The sequence below is a fragment of the Octopus sinensis genome, linkage group LG8 (genome assembly GCF_006345805.1).
Source record: "Octopus sinensis linkage group LG8, ASM634580v1, whole genome shotgun sequence".
Classification (NCBI taxonomy): Eukaryota; Metazoa; Mollusca; class Cephalopoda; order Octopoda; family Octopodidae; genus Octopus; species Octopus sinensis.
Window position 1 is genome coordinate 93,067,344 of NC_043004.1, and position 15,000 is coordinate 93,082,343.

At 39.1% G+C, this 15,000-nt stretch overlaps 1 protein-coding gene across 10 annotated transcripts in view; it reads left to right on the forward strand.

Annotated features, from left to right (window-relative positions):
• LOC115214926 (brefeldin A-inhibited guanine nucleotide-exchange protein 1) overlaps positions 1 to 15,000 on the forward strand; it is a 201,812-nt gene that overhangs the window by 135,671 nt on the left and 51,141 nt on the right. For all 10 annotated transcript variants that reach the window (XM_036505599.1, XM_036505600.1, XM_036505598.1 and 7 more), the window contains 7 exons: positions 754 to 876; positions 3,108 to 3,233; positions 6,443 to 6,632; positions 8,707 to 8,818; positions 9,422 to 9,456; positions 12,661 to 12,831; positions 14,127 to 14,377. In XM_036505599.1, the coding sequence (XP_036361492.1) occupies positions 754 to 876; positions 3,108 to 3,233; positions 6,443 to 6,632; positions 8,707 to 8,818; positions 9,422 to 9,456; positions 12,661 to 12,831; positions 14,127 to 14,377 (1,008 nt within the window). The remainder of the gene's footprint in view (positions 1 to 753; positions 877 to 3,107; positions 3,234 to 6,442; positions 6,633 to 8,706; positions 8,819 to 9,421; positions 9,457 to 12,660; positions 12,832 to 14,126; positions 14,378 to 15,000) is intronic.

A 15,000-nucleotide genomic window follows, 5' to 3' on the forward strand; every position in this document is an offset into this window, starting at 1 on the left:
ATCAAAGGTGTTCCATTCATGATCATCTCTTTTTTCAAAAGCACCAACCGATTGTGGCCGATGCCATATCCCCCTGGCACCTGTGCAGGTGGCACGTAAAAAGCACCCACTACACTCGCGGAGTGGTTGGCATTAGGAAGGGCATCCAGCTGTAGAAACACTGCCAGTTCAGACTGGAGCCAGGTGCAGCCCCTGGCTTCCCAGACCCCAGTCGAACCGTCCAACCCGTGCTGACGCGGAAAACGGACGTTAAACGATGATGATGATGATGATAATACTTTGTGTGATTTGATGGAGATTTGGTAGATATTTCTAAAAGCTTTTGTGGTTGTGATCAGTCATAAAATGAACTGACACTGAAACAATATTGGTGTCATAATATTTTGTGATAAGGTAGGTCTAACCAAATACCTAAGAAGCTAACAAAAGCCTTGTAGCATGGGTAAATGTATATATGGATGTACTTTGAATATTGGAAATAAACTTTCTCTTAAAAAATGGCCTTTGTTAGTTTGTTTTACATAACTGCACTGATATTGGTTCATGTGTAATTAGAAAAAGTAATACAAAATCTCACAAGTATTCACCTTCACCTGAGTCTTCTCGTTACTACCTACCTTTGATAAGATCTTAAAATTAGGGAATTGGGGCATATATTTTCAGCTTTCTAGTTGTTGTCATGATTTTCCTTGCATGGTATTCTTTACCAAATAAATAAATAAAGTTAATACGAAATGTAATTTCTCTTTTCAGATGCCCAGTGTGTGGTGGACATCTATTTAAATTATGACTGTGATCTTGCTTTGGCAAACATATTTGAACGTTTAATCAATGATTTGTCAAAGATTGCGCAAGGCCGGCAAGCTCTTGAACTTGGTGAGTTGACTTCAGTTTCTAACCTCTATATTTTGTTTGTGTTTCAGTAATAAAAATAATAACGATGTCGTCTTACATAAGCATGATCCTGGATGTGATGTTTGTCTTCCCAAAAATAATTCCTTATATAGGTACAAAATCCCAGCTTTTTTTTTTGTGTAGCATTTGGGGATTAGCTGTCAACCCCAGTACTTGACTACTATGTGTTATTGAACCCAAAAGTATGAAAGGCAAAGACAACTTTGTTGGGATTTGAACTCAGAATGTCAAAAGCTGTAACTAAGTATCACAAGGCATTTCATCCGATGCACTAACAAGTCCACAAAATCTACTGCCTTCTTATAACTCTTATATAGGCACAAAGCTTGCTGTTTGGGTGGAAGAGGTTAGTTGATTACATCAATGCCAGTACCTGGTTGGTGTTTTACTTTTTCAACGCTAAAAGGATGAAAGGCCAAGTTGATCTTAACAGGATTAGAACTCAGATACGTAAAGTGGGACAAAATGTCACTAAGCATTTTGTCCAGTCTGCTAATAATTCTGGCCTCTTATTAAATAAGAAACATTAGATCTTTCTAACATGATATTTGCATATTCATCAAAAGGTTTAACCCTCTAGCATTTAAACTGACCATGACTGGCCTAAACATTCTGCTGGTTTTATGTTCAGACTGGACCGGATCATGCCTCTCACACCTAACTTACAATGTCATTCTTAAAAATAAACAATTACATCACTGACTGAAATGTCAAAGATACAAGGTAATGCACGATTAATTCAAAACAAGGTGGATAAATAAGGATTAAATTTGATCATGCCTCTCACACCTACCCTACAATGTCATTCTCAAAAATAAACAATTACATCATTGAAATATTAATGACACAAGAAAATGCATGATTAATTCAAAACAATGTGAATAAATACAGATTAAATTTGACAGTATAATATGAATGCTAAAGGGTTAATGGTTACAATGATGATGATTTTTAGAGTGATACAACTGCTTTTTGCTGTTTCCTCATCTCTACTGGGTCTCATCCATCAAACTCTTGCTCTCAATACAACCTTTTCTCCCTGCTGTGTGGTTTTGGTTTCGTTTCTACTTCATGGCACCTTGAGCAAGTGTTTTCTACTATAGCCCTGGGCTGGCCAAAGCTTTGTGTAGGGTCTCCTAGACAGAAACTGAAAGAAGCCTCTGTATGTGTGTATGTATGTGCATGAGGATGTGTATTATTGTCTCATTGTCATGCAATAGTTAACAAATGTCACCATCATACAAATCATGTTTTTTTTTTTGTTCTTTTGCAATCTTCCATGAAAACATGTCTGGCCATGAGGAAAAATTGCCTTGCTTGGAAATAGGTGAGGATTGGTAACATGAAGGACATCAGGTTGTAGAAAATGTGCCTCACCAAATTCCATGGAAATCTGTGCAAGCATGGAAAAGTGAATTTTAAAATGATAATGATGACCACAAATTACATTTAATATTTTCCCCAATTATAATTTTTCCAGAATCAATTAAGTTTTTTTTTTAAACTTTTCTTTTTGGTTTTTTTAAATTTTTTTATTTTACTGGCTTCATCCACTTTGCTGTGGGATGCTTCTTAAATTACATCATGAGTCACTTTTTAGAAATACAGGGTAATTCGAAAAGGGTACATCTACCTCAGCATACTGTCCATTTGGTTGTTGCTCTGGTTGGAAGGAGACATGCCTGACTTAATTATGCAGCAAGGCAAAGCCTCTCCACATTGATGTAGACAAATACATGATTACTTCAACCAGCATCTTCCAGAAATCTTGATTGACTGTTGAGGGATGAATGATTTGCCATTGACGGTCTGCCCCAACTCCTGGTCCCCCATCCCCAGCCTAATGCCTTGCAACTTTTTCCTTTGGGTATATCTGAAAGACAAGGTGTTCATACCCTCACCTCCACTTAAAAGATTCAGTTGATCAGGCTATGCTGGCATGGGTGTGGCGAGAATTCAACCATTGTGTAGACACCTGCTGTGTGACAAAGGGTACCCACATTGAACATCTGTGACCTGACTATCAGTAGAATCTAGAAGAGTTAACCTTTCATGTCGTATCTGTATTTTTGCAATATATTCATTACAACACTCACATCTATGTTTAGCTTTTGTACCATTCATTTTCAATGACCCTGTATTTTATATTACTTATTTGTTTATTTACTAGATGATTTGTTTCTGTATTACAGGGGCCACACCCAATCAAGAGAAAAGTATGCGCATTAAGGGACTTGAGTGTTTGGTATCGATACTACGTTGTATGGTGGAGTGGAGCAAAGACTTGTACATTAATCCACACACACAGTCTAACTTGGGTCCGTATAACATAATTATTGTATGTTGTTCAGTGTTTGATGCAAGTTTTTCATGTACCATGATACACCTTCATTGTTTGGTGGGGGGGGGGGTGCAAATTATTAACTTTACATGTGTGAGGTTTTTGTGTTACATTTAATTTGCTATATTGTGAATTTTTTTGTTGTTTCTTGTATTTTGGTGTTTTGTGTTTAGGGTATGGTTGTAGCAGTGGGGGTTATATCTACCTTTGTTTACTGATTCATTCATCACTGATCCAGGATAATATTGTATACCAAATTATGCTCATCACAGATTGAACTGTGATAACATAAGTTGGTGAACAGATTCTGTTTGTACTACACACAAAAATACACTCCCCATTGACCATCTCTAATGCCTAACTACCCAGAATGCACTGACTATTGCTTGGGGCTTACTTGAATGTACTGGAGGTTGCATTTTTTTTTTTTAGTATGGATTTATATAATCATAACCTACCCATCAGCATGTCACCAGTGAACAGCAAAAATACAAAGGTGCTTGATCCTAACAAATGACACAAACTGGAAAAGGTAGAGATGATTAGGAAAATATGTAACAGTGAAAGCTTTGTAGCTGTGGGCTGTAAGTTTGGCATCAATGAATCTACCATTCATTCCGTTTGTGTAGAAATGAATCATACACCACCGTGGTTTTCAGAACCAAACCCCCTTTAATGAACAAAGATAGATGTAATTGTATAGAAAATATATTGTGTAAGTTGTGTTATAGAATCAGGGAGTGATTGAGTAAAATAAGTGCTGTGTGAGTTGGGAGATGATCATGTAGAATGTACTGTGTGTTTGTATGCTGTAAGTTAATGAATTAGAAATGTCATGTATACTGTATGGACTAATTAATGTCTTGGGGGTTGTGTGTAAAGTTGTAAATTCTGGTTTGGTCTTTATGCTTATATTCAGGTTCTACTCAGAACACCAACTATTGTTGGTACTGATTTTTACTCTTGTGTTGTGTTCATTCATTTTACCTATTTTTGTTTTGTGATCTTTGTGTCAATAGTAATGACTTGCTGATTGATATGTCCATCAAAATGCAAGGATTACCTTTCTGTTTGTTCTATATCTGTGTGGTTTGTTTTGATTTCTTTGTTTCAAATTTTAGCATTCATTTTGTCACATTTCAGACATGCTATATGTTTAGACAATTCATTTTCAGTTTTGATGTACAAATATCTGCATTGCTTAATGATAAATAACTTCTTATATGTGTACCAACTCATGTTTACTGATATTGTCTGTTATTATCCATGTATCATGCATCATTCATTTTTTGTCTCATTTCCATATCAGTATAGTTGTTTATCAGACAATACTTCAAATGTTCCTGTAATTTTTTGTCTGCTTTCACTTTCCACACTAGTCCACTTTTCATACATTCTGGTAGGTTTCACACAAATGGATCCACTCTTACCCCTCTCTCAGTTCATTGTTTCCTGTTTTCTTCACTGCCCATCTTTCATTCCTTTGCAGCACCACTCTTCTACGAAAAGCAAACAAATTATTCTGTTATCTTAAGTTCAATAGTTATAGAAGTACAGAAGCTATGAAGTTACTGCTAGACTTTTGACCATACAGTCATTGTTACCCTTGCTGTAATAACAAGCAGGACTGAACACAATTTACTTCAGTTGTATATCTCTGGCCATCTCTAATGGAGCTGACTGATTGCTGGACAAGTAGATGTAATCCATGAATCAATCGTCTGGAAGCCGTTCAGTGACGTGCAACCAAAACAATACCCTCCATCAGGCATTTGCCATATTCTGAATGCCTTACTTCCCTGGGCATGGACACATTGAAATTCCGACATCTGGCAGCTGACTTGGCAGACACCCATAAAATTATCAACCATCTTACAAACAATAACTCTGAGCACCATTTCAAACTCCACCCGTCTAACACCCATGGACATATTTACAAAGTCAGAAAACAGCACAGCTACCATGACTTTAGGAAACATTTTTTCACGCTGGGAGTTGCTGAAGCATGGAACAAACTGCCGGCATCAGTTGTTAGTTGTCAGAGCACTGCATCCTTCAAAGCTTCCATGCTTCCTGAGATTCGCCAACACTATACCTGATTTTCTCCCCTCCATACACACACAAGCATGTATCTGACTCATACATTGTTCGCTTTCCAGACATTTGTACATTACTGCATGTACTTTATACGCACTTTCTGACAAGTTGTGGTGCACCTGAGCACTGTATACAATAATTTCATTATTATTATTAATCCAGCTTTCCAGATACACCATACCTCCGTTTAGTTGAGGACCTCACTCTGTACTTCAAAATTAGTTTATTGAATATGTGGTGCACTATGATAGTGCAGGTGCTTTACATTTTCTCCGTTGTGTTGTCTGTATCCTGGGTAAGAGTCACTGGTTGCTCTTCCTCTACACTTAACAGTCAGCATACAACTGAGTACAGAATTTGAAGTTAACAAGGTTATTGATACTCTACTCTTTTACTCTTTTACTTGTTTCAGTCATTTGACTGTGGCCATGCTGGAGCACCGCCTTTAGTCAAGCAAATCGACCCCAGGACTTATTCGTTGTAAGCCTAGTACTTATTCTATCGGTCTCTTTTGCCGAACCGCTAAGTTACGGGGACGTAAACACACCAGCATCGGTTGTCAAGCGATGTTGGGGGGACAAGCACAGACACTCAAACACACACACACACACATGTATATATACATATATACGACGGGCTTCTTTCAGTTTCCGTCTACCAAATCCACTCACAAGGTTTTGGTCGACCCGAGGCTATAGCAGAAGACACTTGCCCAAGATGCCACGCAGTGGGACTGAACCCGCAACCATGTGGTTCGTAAGCAAGCTACTTACCACTCAGCCACTCCTACGCCTATGTTTATAATTTTGTGTATGTGAATTTTGTATTTATCTGAACTGAGTAGGAGCAATAGTGTTCCAAACTACTACTTCTAATTCATTATAACAACTTAGGCAAAGTGAAAGAGTGAGGCTTACTCTGCTCCTGCTGACCTGTCTTAAGTACCCTACATCATAACCACTACTACCACCACACGTAAAAACTGCAAGTAGCCCTACTATCATTACCACTAACTTCGCTTCCACCACCATCACTGCTATCATCTTCTCTGCTATCGTCTCTCTACTAAAATGTATGTTATTTTATCAGGTACAGATAATAAGCCACAGCTACATGAAACAGATAATGATTCTGGCAAAGGGACCATGACTAGCTACGGCAGTGTGAACTCATTAAACTCCAACAGTAGTTCGTTTACCACAGCTCTACCCAATGATAACCCCGAACAGTTTGAGGCTTTCAAACAGCAGAAAGAAATTATGGAGAATGGTATTGAAATGTGAGTGGCACTTACCACAGCCTGGTCTCTCTCTATCTCTCTCTCTCTCTCTATCTCTCCCTCTCTCTCTCTATCTCTCTCTCTCTCTATCTCTCTCTCTCTATCGCTCTATCTATCTCTATCTATCTCTCTTTCTCTCTATCTCTCTCTCTCTCTCTGGTTTGGGGGTCAATGGCAACAAGGGACACACATATGCATACTTATACTGCCGTATACACACTATTTTCCTTATACTCAATCATATATACATATTTACACAGATGCACACACACACACATATCCCTCTACTTACATGCTTGCCAACTCATATTTCTATATGAACATACTCTCATCTGTGTGCATATACATCCACAATTGTCCTAAGCATGTTTCTGGTACAAGTGTACCCAAATATATGCATTCTGGTGTAAAGAAATTTGCTTCAAACCACATAGTTTCAGTTTCAGTCCCACTGCATGGAACCTTGGGCCAGAGTCTACTACCATAGTCCTGGGCCAATCAAAGCCTTCTGAGCGGATTTAGTAGACAAAAACTGAAATAAGCTTGTGTGTGTTTGTATGTCCTTGCCTTGGCATTGCATAATAATTTTGAGGGTCACTGTCATTTAAGTGACATCTTCTGTAAAAACATGTCTGGCCAAGGAGAAACATTACCTTACTTGGCTACTGACGAGTGTTGTCAACAGGACAAGCACTTGGCTGTTGAAAGTCTGCCTCAATGAGTTTCATCTGATCCATGCAATGTAGAAAAAGTGGACATTGAAACTATGATGATGGCAGTTACATATTTATACACATGCATTCTTATTCATATGATGGAAGCACTCCGTCGGTTACGACGACGAGGGTTCCGGTTGATCCGATCAACGGAATAACCTGCTCGTGAAATTAACGTGTAAGTGGCTGAGCATTCCACAGACAGGTGTACCCTTAACGTAGTTCTCGGGGATATTCAGTGTGACACAGAGAGTGACAAGGCCGGCCCTTTGAAATACAGGTACAACAGAAACAGGAAGTAAGAGTGAGAGAAAGTTGTGGTGAAAGAGTATAGCAGGGATCACCACCATCCCCTGCCGGAGCCTCATGGAGCTTTAGGTGTTTTCGCTCAATAAACACTCACAACGCCCGGTCTGGGAATCGAAACCGCGATCCTACGACCGCGAGTCTGCTGCCCTAACCACTGGGCCATTGCGCCTCCACTTATTCATATACACACACACACATCAGCATGTATATATTTGTGCACACACAAGGTCAGTGGATTTGTTACATTTACGTACGATATGGTATAAAGTCTTTTCATACCCATTTTTATATTTAAATGTCTTTGTCTTTATTCATGCGTGATAAACAGAGATTATATATCCAAACTGTGGTATATGTAATCTCTGTTCATCACATAAATTGAACACTTGTATTTTTTTTGACTTCAACAGAAGCAAAAACTCTCTTCTCCTGCTACCTGTCTATCTAGCCTTTTGTTCATTGAGATATGCAACCTGTCAAGGCATGTAAAGAAACCCTGTCATGTGTTTGCAGTGGATTGCAAGCAAACAACAATGTATAAACAGTGAGGCTTTTGTTTACAATTAGTGAAAATGTGTGAAAAATGGGAGGGAATATGAACTCTTTGTCACACACACACACACACATTATTAACCCTTTAGCATTCAGATTATTCTGTAAATTGTAAAGCTTATGTATTCACACCATGTAAAATTAATCTTGCATCATTTCATGGCTTTAGATTTCAACGATGTGATTGTTTATTTTTAAAATGACACAATAAGATAGCTATGAATGACCATATCTGACTAGTTTGAACATAAAATAGGTAGAATATTTTGGCCGGATATGGCCGGTTTAAACACTAAAAGGTTAAGAGAAAAGATTAGAAAGCTGTCACATTAATGCTTCTCTAAGGTTTAGCTAACTAGCTCCTTTTAACTAATATCAAATATCCAGACAAGATAAAATGAAACCAGCTCATCACTCTTCATCTTCCCTGTTCCATTTCATCTTACTTTTATTTCATAGATCTGTTGTTTTTTTTTCTCTTATTTGCTCTCCTCCAGGTTTTACAAAAAATCCAAGAAAGGTATTCACTACCTTCAAGAACAAGGTCTGTTGGGTACAACTCCAGACGACATTGCAGAGTTCTTTCACAATGAAGAAAGATTGGACAAGGTAATCACCATCATTGACTTCAGTGCTAGAACCACCGACTACCATCATAATCATTGACATCATCATCATCATCGATATCACTCTTATCATCACCCACCAGAATAACTTATAAAATCTGTTTCAACAGCATTGTAAGATTTATTCCATCATCATCATCATCATTTAGCGCCCGCTTTCCATGCTAGCATGGGTTGGACGGTTCAACTGGGGTCTGTGAAGCCGGAAGGCCGCATCAGGCCCAGTCTGATCTGGCAGTGTTTCTACGGCTGGATGCCCTTCCTAATGCCAACCACTCCGTGAGTGTAGTGGGTGCTTTTTACGTGCCACGAACGGATGGTGCTTTTACGTGCCACCGGCACGGGGGCCAGGCGAGGCTGGCAACGGACACGATCGGATGGTGCTTTTTACGTGCCACCAGCACGGGGGCCAGGCAAGGCTGGCAACGGACACGAACAGATGGTGCTTTTACGTTCCACCGGCACTAGGGCCAGGCGAGGCTACCATTACCATAATCACCACCATCATCACCACAACCATCATTAGCATCATCATTGTCACTACTATCACTGTCATTCTCATTATTATTGTTTGTTTCAATTTCAGACTGCAATTGGAGACTTCTTAGGAGAAAATGAAAAGTGAGTAGTTTCAAGTTTTTATCCTTCAAGTTTTATCATTCTGTCTTCTTAAATTGTTGTTTTAATATATACTAGCAGTATCACCCGGCGTTGCTCGGGTTTGTAAGGGAAATAGCTATTAAGCATTTTTAGAGAGTTACTTCCCTTATATAATAGCAAAAAATGCATTAAAAATGGGAAAAAATGATGGTAAATTTTTTTTTAAATCATAGACGCGCGCTAATACCCAGAAGGGCTCGATATGAATCATGACTATAAGATACCTGCTTTTGGTTAAACTGCACCGCAAAATGTGGGAGTAGTTAGGAATCTAAATCGGAGGAGACAGACACCACACAACTTCACTTTTATATATTAAGATTAGTGCTCGTCTTAATACAAAAACTAATACTAGTAGCATTGGGGAGTGGGGGCAACTGGTCCACCCAGGCAATACTTTTTATGGAGCAGGGTGCACTTCTAGGTTTGTTGTGTTAGCCTGTATAGGGGTGTAACCAGTGGGGAGGGTGGTAAACTCAAAGGTTGCTCTGTGTGACACGTGCTTTAGTTACACCACTTACTAATAACCATCATCATTTAACATACATTTTCCATGCTGACATGGGTCAGACAATTTAACAGGATCTGGTGAGCTGCAAGGTCATATTGATCTCCAATGTCAGCTTTGGCATGGTTTCTATGGTTGGATGTCCTTCCTAACACCAACCACTTTACAGGGTGCGCTGGGTGGTGTTACTTGGCACTGCATGGGCACTTTTATATATATATATATACATATGTATGTATGTGTCATCATCGTCATTATACATCTGTTGTCCATGCTGGCATAGGTTGGATGGTTTGATTAGACCTGGTAAGTTGGGGACTGCACCAGACTCTAGTCTGATTTGGCATGGTTTCTACAGCTGGATGCCCTTCTTGACACCAACCACTTTACAGGGTGTGCTGGGTGCTTTTATGTGGCATCACACAGGGACATTTATGTGGTGTCACACATGCACTTCTACATGGCACTGCACGGGCACTTTTACAACCACTTTATAAAGTGCACCATGTGCTTTTTTTGTGCCGCCAGCATTAGTGGGGTTGCCATGTAACTTGCAAGACAGAAAAAAAGAACGGGAAGGTGGAGTCCTGCTTCAAAGAAGAGAGTATTTGAAAGGGAGTAGGTGGAGATGGGTGGCTTTATGCCAGGTGTTGAAAGAAGTATGATAAAGAGAAAAGCACAGGTATCTCACAGGTATCTTGCTGTAGAGGAAGTGCATGGTTGAAAGATAAAAGGTAGTAAGGAATGGGGTACTAGAACAAACTCTCAAGGTACAAAAGGCTGAGCGTAAGACAAGATACAAACACCAAATCATGGGAAGGTATGAGAGAGCAGATACTTTCATAACAGGGTGAGCAGGTAATAACATGGTTAAAAATGTTGACAGAGGTGAATATACTGAGCGATGAACAAGATAGTGCAGTTGAAGGGAAATACCGGTGTGGAGATGGATAAGATGAGAGGAAGAGAATTATAGGAGTGGTCGAGGAAGGGAAATAGATCAGACTAATAATAATATCTTAGTCACAAATGGAGGGGGCAGTCAATTCAGTCAACCACATTAACTGACTGTTACCTCTTTTGGCTGACTTTGGTGAAATTTAAAATCTAACATAGGTAGGAGGAGATGACTTTTGCTGTAACAAGTGCACACTTTAATGTATCAACTCCATACTTGACTGGTATTTATCTTCATTAACCGTAATTGAATCATCATCATCATCATCGTTTAACATCCGCTTTCAATGCTAGCATGGGTTGGACAATTTGACTGAGATCTGGTAAACCAAATGGCTGCACCAGACCCCAATCTGATCTGGCAGAGTTTCTACAGCTGGATGCCTTTCCTAACGCCAACCACTCCGAGAGTGTAGTTGGTGCTTTTACGTGCCACCAGCATGAGGGTCAGTCAGGCAGTACTGGCAATGGCCACGCTCAAATGGTGCTTTTTATGTGCCACCTGCATAGGAGCCAGTCCAGCAGCAATGGCAACGACCTCGCTCAAATGTTTTTTCACGTGCCACCAGCACAAGTGCCAGTAAGGCGACGCCGGTAACGATCATGCTCGAATGGTGCTTTTTATGTGCCATCGGCACAGAGGCCAGCTTGTTGCTCTGGCAACGATCATGCTCATTGGTAATTTATAATAATTTACTATAGAGATTATTTTCGGTTGTACTGGTGGTAAACTTAGGAGTAGGGGTACAAGTGATCAAATAAATCTCATTGTATATCAGTTCTTGTGGAACCTGGACTCAGAACATAAAGCTATAGAACAAGAATTTGCACAGCATTTTGTTCAATGCTCCAATGATTCTACCAATCTACAACCCTAATAATAATAATGACAACCATGTACTGAAGTTGATGTAATCAACTAGCCACCTCCAAGTAAAACTGTTGGCTTTGTGCCTAAATTAAAAAAAAAAAAAATTATTATTGTAAGCTAGGCAAAATGCTCAGAGACATTTTGTCTGAGTTCAAATTCTGCCAGGGTCGACTTTGACAGGATTTGAACTCCAAACATAATGGTGGATGAAATGCTGCTAAGCAATTTGTTTGGCATGCTAACGATCCTGCCAGCTTGCCACCTTAATAATGGTAATGATGATGATAATGCTTTCAGATACAAGCAAAAGGCTACAAATTTTGTAGAAGGAAACACTTGCTTAGAATGATCCAATTTACTTGATGGCTGATTTGTGCAGGGATTTAACCAAATAATGTAAAGTATTCTAGAGATTCTGTTAAGTTAATAAACTTCATTACTTAACTGTTACTTCTCTCAGTGGCCTCTAAAGGATGCAAGGCAAAAACCAACTGCAGTGGGATTGAAACCCAGAATATAAAGAGAAGTAAATATTGTATGTTATTTTGTCCACCGGTCTTCTTATTCAGTCATTCACACTATCAGCAGTAGTTGCTAATGATAAGCACTCAGCCACTTTTATAGCGTGTAGGAATGCTTGTCTCACTTTTTGGCGATGAAATAGAACTGAATCGTCTTGCACACATCTTTCACTTTCATATTTATTCAAGGTTTGGTCTCCAACCAATTAACTCCAGTCATCTTTACACTGTGTTTTTTTTTTATTTAATTCTGATGTTTTTTTAGTGGACTATTATATCCCTCTTTTTCTTGTTTTCTCTTCTTACAGATTTAACAAAGAGGTGATGTATGCCTATGTAGATCAAATGGTCTTTCAAAACATGGATATGGTTTCAGCATTGCGTAAGTTTTTAGAAGGGTTCCGTCTACCAGGAGAAGCACAGAAGATTGATCGATTGATGGAGAAATTTGCTTCTCGCTATTGTGAATGTAATTCAAAGTGAGTTCTTTTATTTATATCATCATCATCATCATTTAGCGTCCGCTTTCCATGCTAGCATGGGTTGGACGGTTCAACTGGGGTCTGTGAAGCCAGAAGGCTGCATCAGGCCCAGTCTGATCTGGCAGTGTTTCTACGGCTGGATGCCCTTCCTAACGCCAACCACTCCATGAGTGTAGTGGGTGCTTTTTACGTGCCACCCGCACAGGAGCCAGGCGGAGCTGGCAAACGGCCACGGACGGATGGTGCTTTTTACGTGCCACCAGCACGGGGGCCAGGCGAGGCTGGCAACAGCCACGAACGGATATATATGTGTTTTAATTTAAACCCCTTGCTTTGTGATTTTTATTAATATTTTATCTATCTTTTTTTCTTAAATACATTTTTTTTATACTTATATGTATGCAAGACAGTTAATTCCCTAGAACCTAATCACCTAACTCTGAATAAGTACCACACTGTGGTATAACTCACTGTTGTAAACAGCTACTACAGAGATTAGTACTGTCTACCTAATTTTGAATATTTGCCTCAATAAGATGCAGCTTTCTGTATCAATAGATACAATAGAATAGCACTGGCCCCCTAGAATAGATATGTTGCTGAAAGTATGACAAGAGTTGTGGAATTGATAAATGATTTGTTGCCATATATAATCACTTTCAGGCTACAACTAAATCCAAAGCTATGTAATTATGTGGCAAACGTCTCAACTATACAGCCATGCCTGGTGCTGTTAGTATGAGTTGGGTCAAGATGTGTAAATACATTCATGAACAACTTAATGTAATGATTGATAAGTGAGTGTAAAATCTATGCTGGTAGCAATAAGTGGATGGAAGCACTCCGTCGATTACGACGACGAGGGTTCCGGTTGATCCGATCAACAGAACAGCCTGCTCGTGAAATTAACGTGTAAGTGGCTGAGCACTCCACAGACATGTGTACCCTTAACGTAGTTCTCGGGGATATTCAGCGTGACACAGAGAGTGACAAGGCCGGCCCCTTGAAATACAGGTACAACAGAAACAGGAAGTAAGAGTGAGAGAAAGTTGTGGTGAAAGAGTACAGCAGGGATCACCACCATCCCCAGCCGGAGCCTCGTGGAGCTTTAGGTGTTTTCGCTCAATAAACACTCACAACGCCCGGTCTGGGAATCTAAACCGCGATCCCACGACCGCGAGTCCGCTGCCCTAACCACTGGGCCATTGCGCCTCCACTAAGTATTAATGATGATGAGTAAGGACTTTTAAATTCTTCATGAATGATGTTTTCTTTAACTTCCTTTTTCCCAGCTCTGAATTATTTGCAAGTGCTGACACAGCCTACGTGCTGGCCTATTCGATTATCATGCTTACCACAGACCTACACAGTTCTCAAGTAAAACACAAGATTACAAAAGAACAGTACATCAAAATGAATCGTGGTATTAATGACAGCAAGGACTTACCTGAAGAATATCTGTCTTCAATCTATGAAGAGATTGCTGGTAATGAAATTAAAATGAAATATACAGGTTCACATAAACCTGCAAAGTCAACCGCGAGTAAGATTTTACTGTTTTTGTTTTTTTAATTCTATTTTTAAAAACAACTCTTTCAAAACCAGATCCTTCTAAAAATAATCTCTGGTTTAATATTACAAAGCCCACTGTGTTTTAACGTGTTCCCATTTAAATTTAAACCTATCATAATATAATGTAAGATCCTTGTATACTACAGATAATAGTTACTGCATCAAACTATCCAAAGGTGCTTTTTAACCCAATATTTACACTATTATTTATAGTTTTATCTACTTTAAGTTCAACCACTAAGAATGAATATTGTATATATATATCCTCTAAACTTGTGTGGCTCTGTAGTAGTTATCATATACTCAATTCACTATTAACGAGAACTCATTAATGAATAAACAGTGTTTATGTTGTCCAAATATTAACACTGCGGTAGGTTGGTTGTGTGATATTTTTTAAATGTTTTTAAACAGAAAATATGGTTTGCCATACTCCTTTTTAAATGAAAATTGCTCCCCTTAGAAGTCCTAACCTTGTTTTGCTTCTCCTACACGTCCTAGTATCAAGCTGTTTTAACATCTTTGCTTCAGCATATCTCTTTAGAAAGAACAGGGATTGTATGTGTTATATTATATAGCCTTATGCTGAGGTTG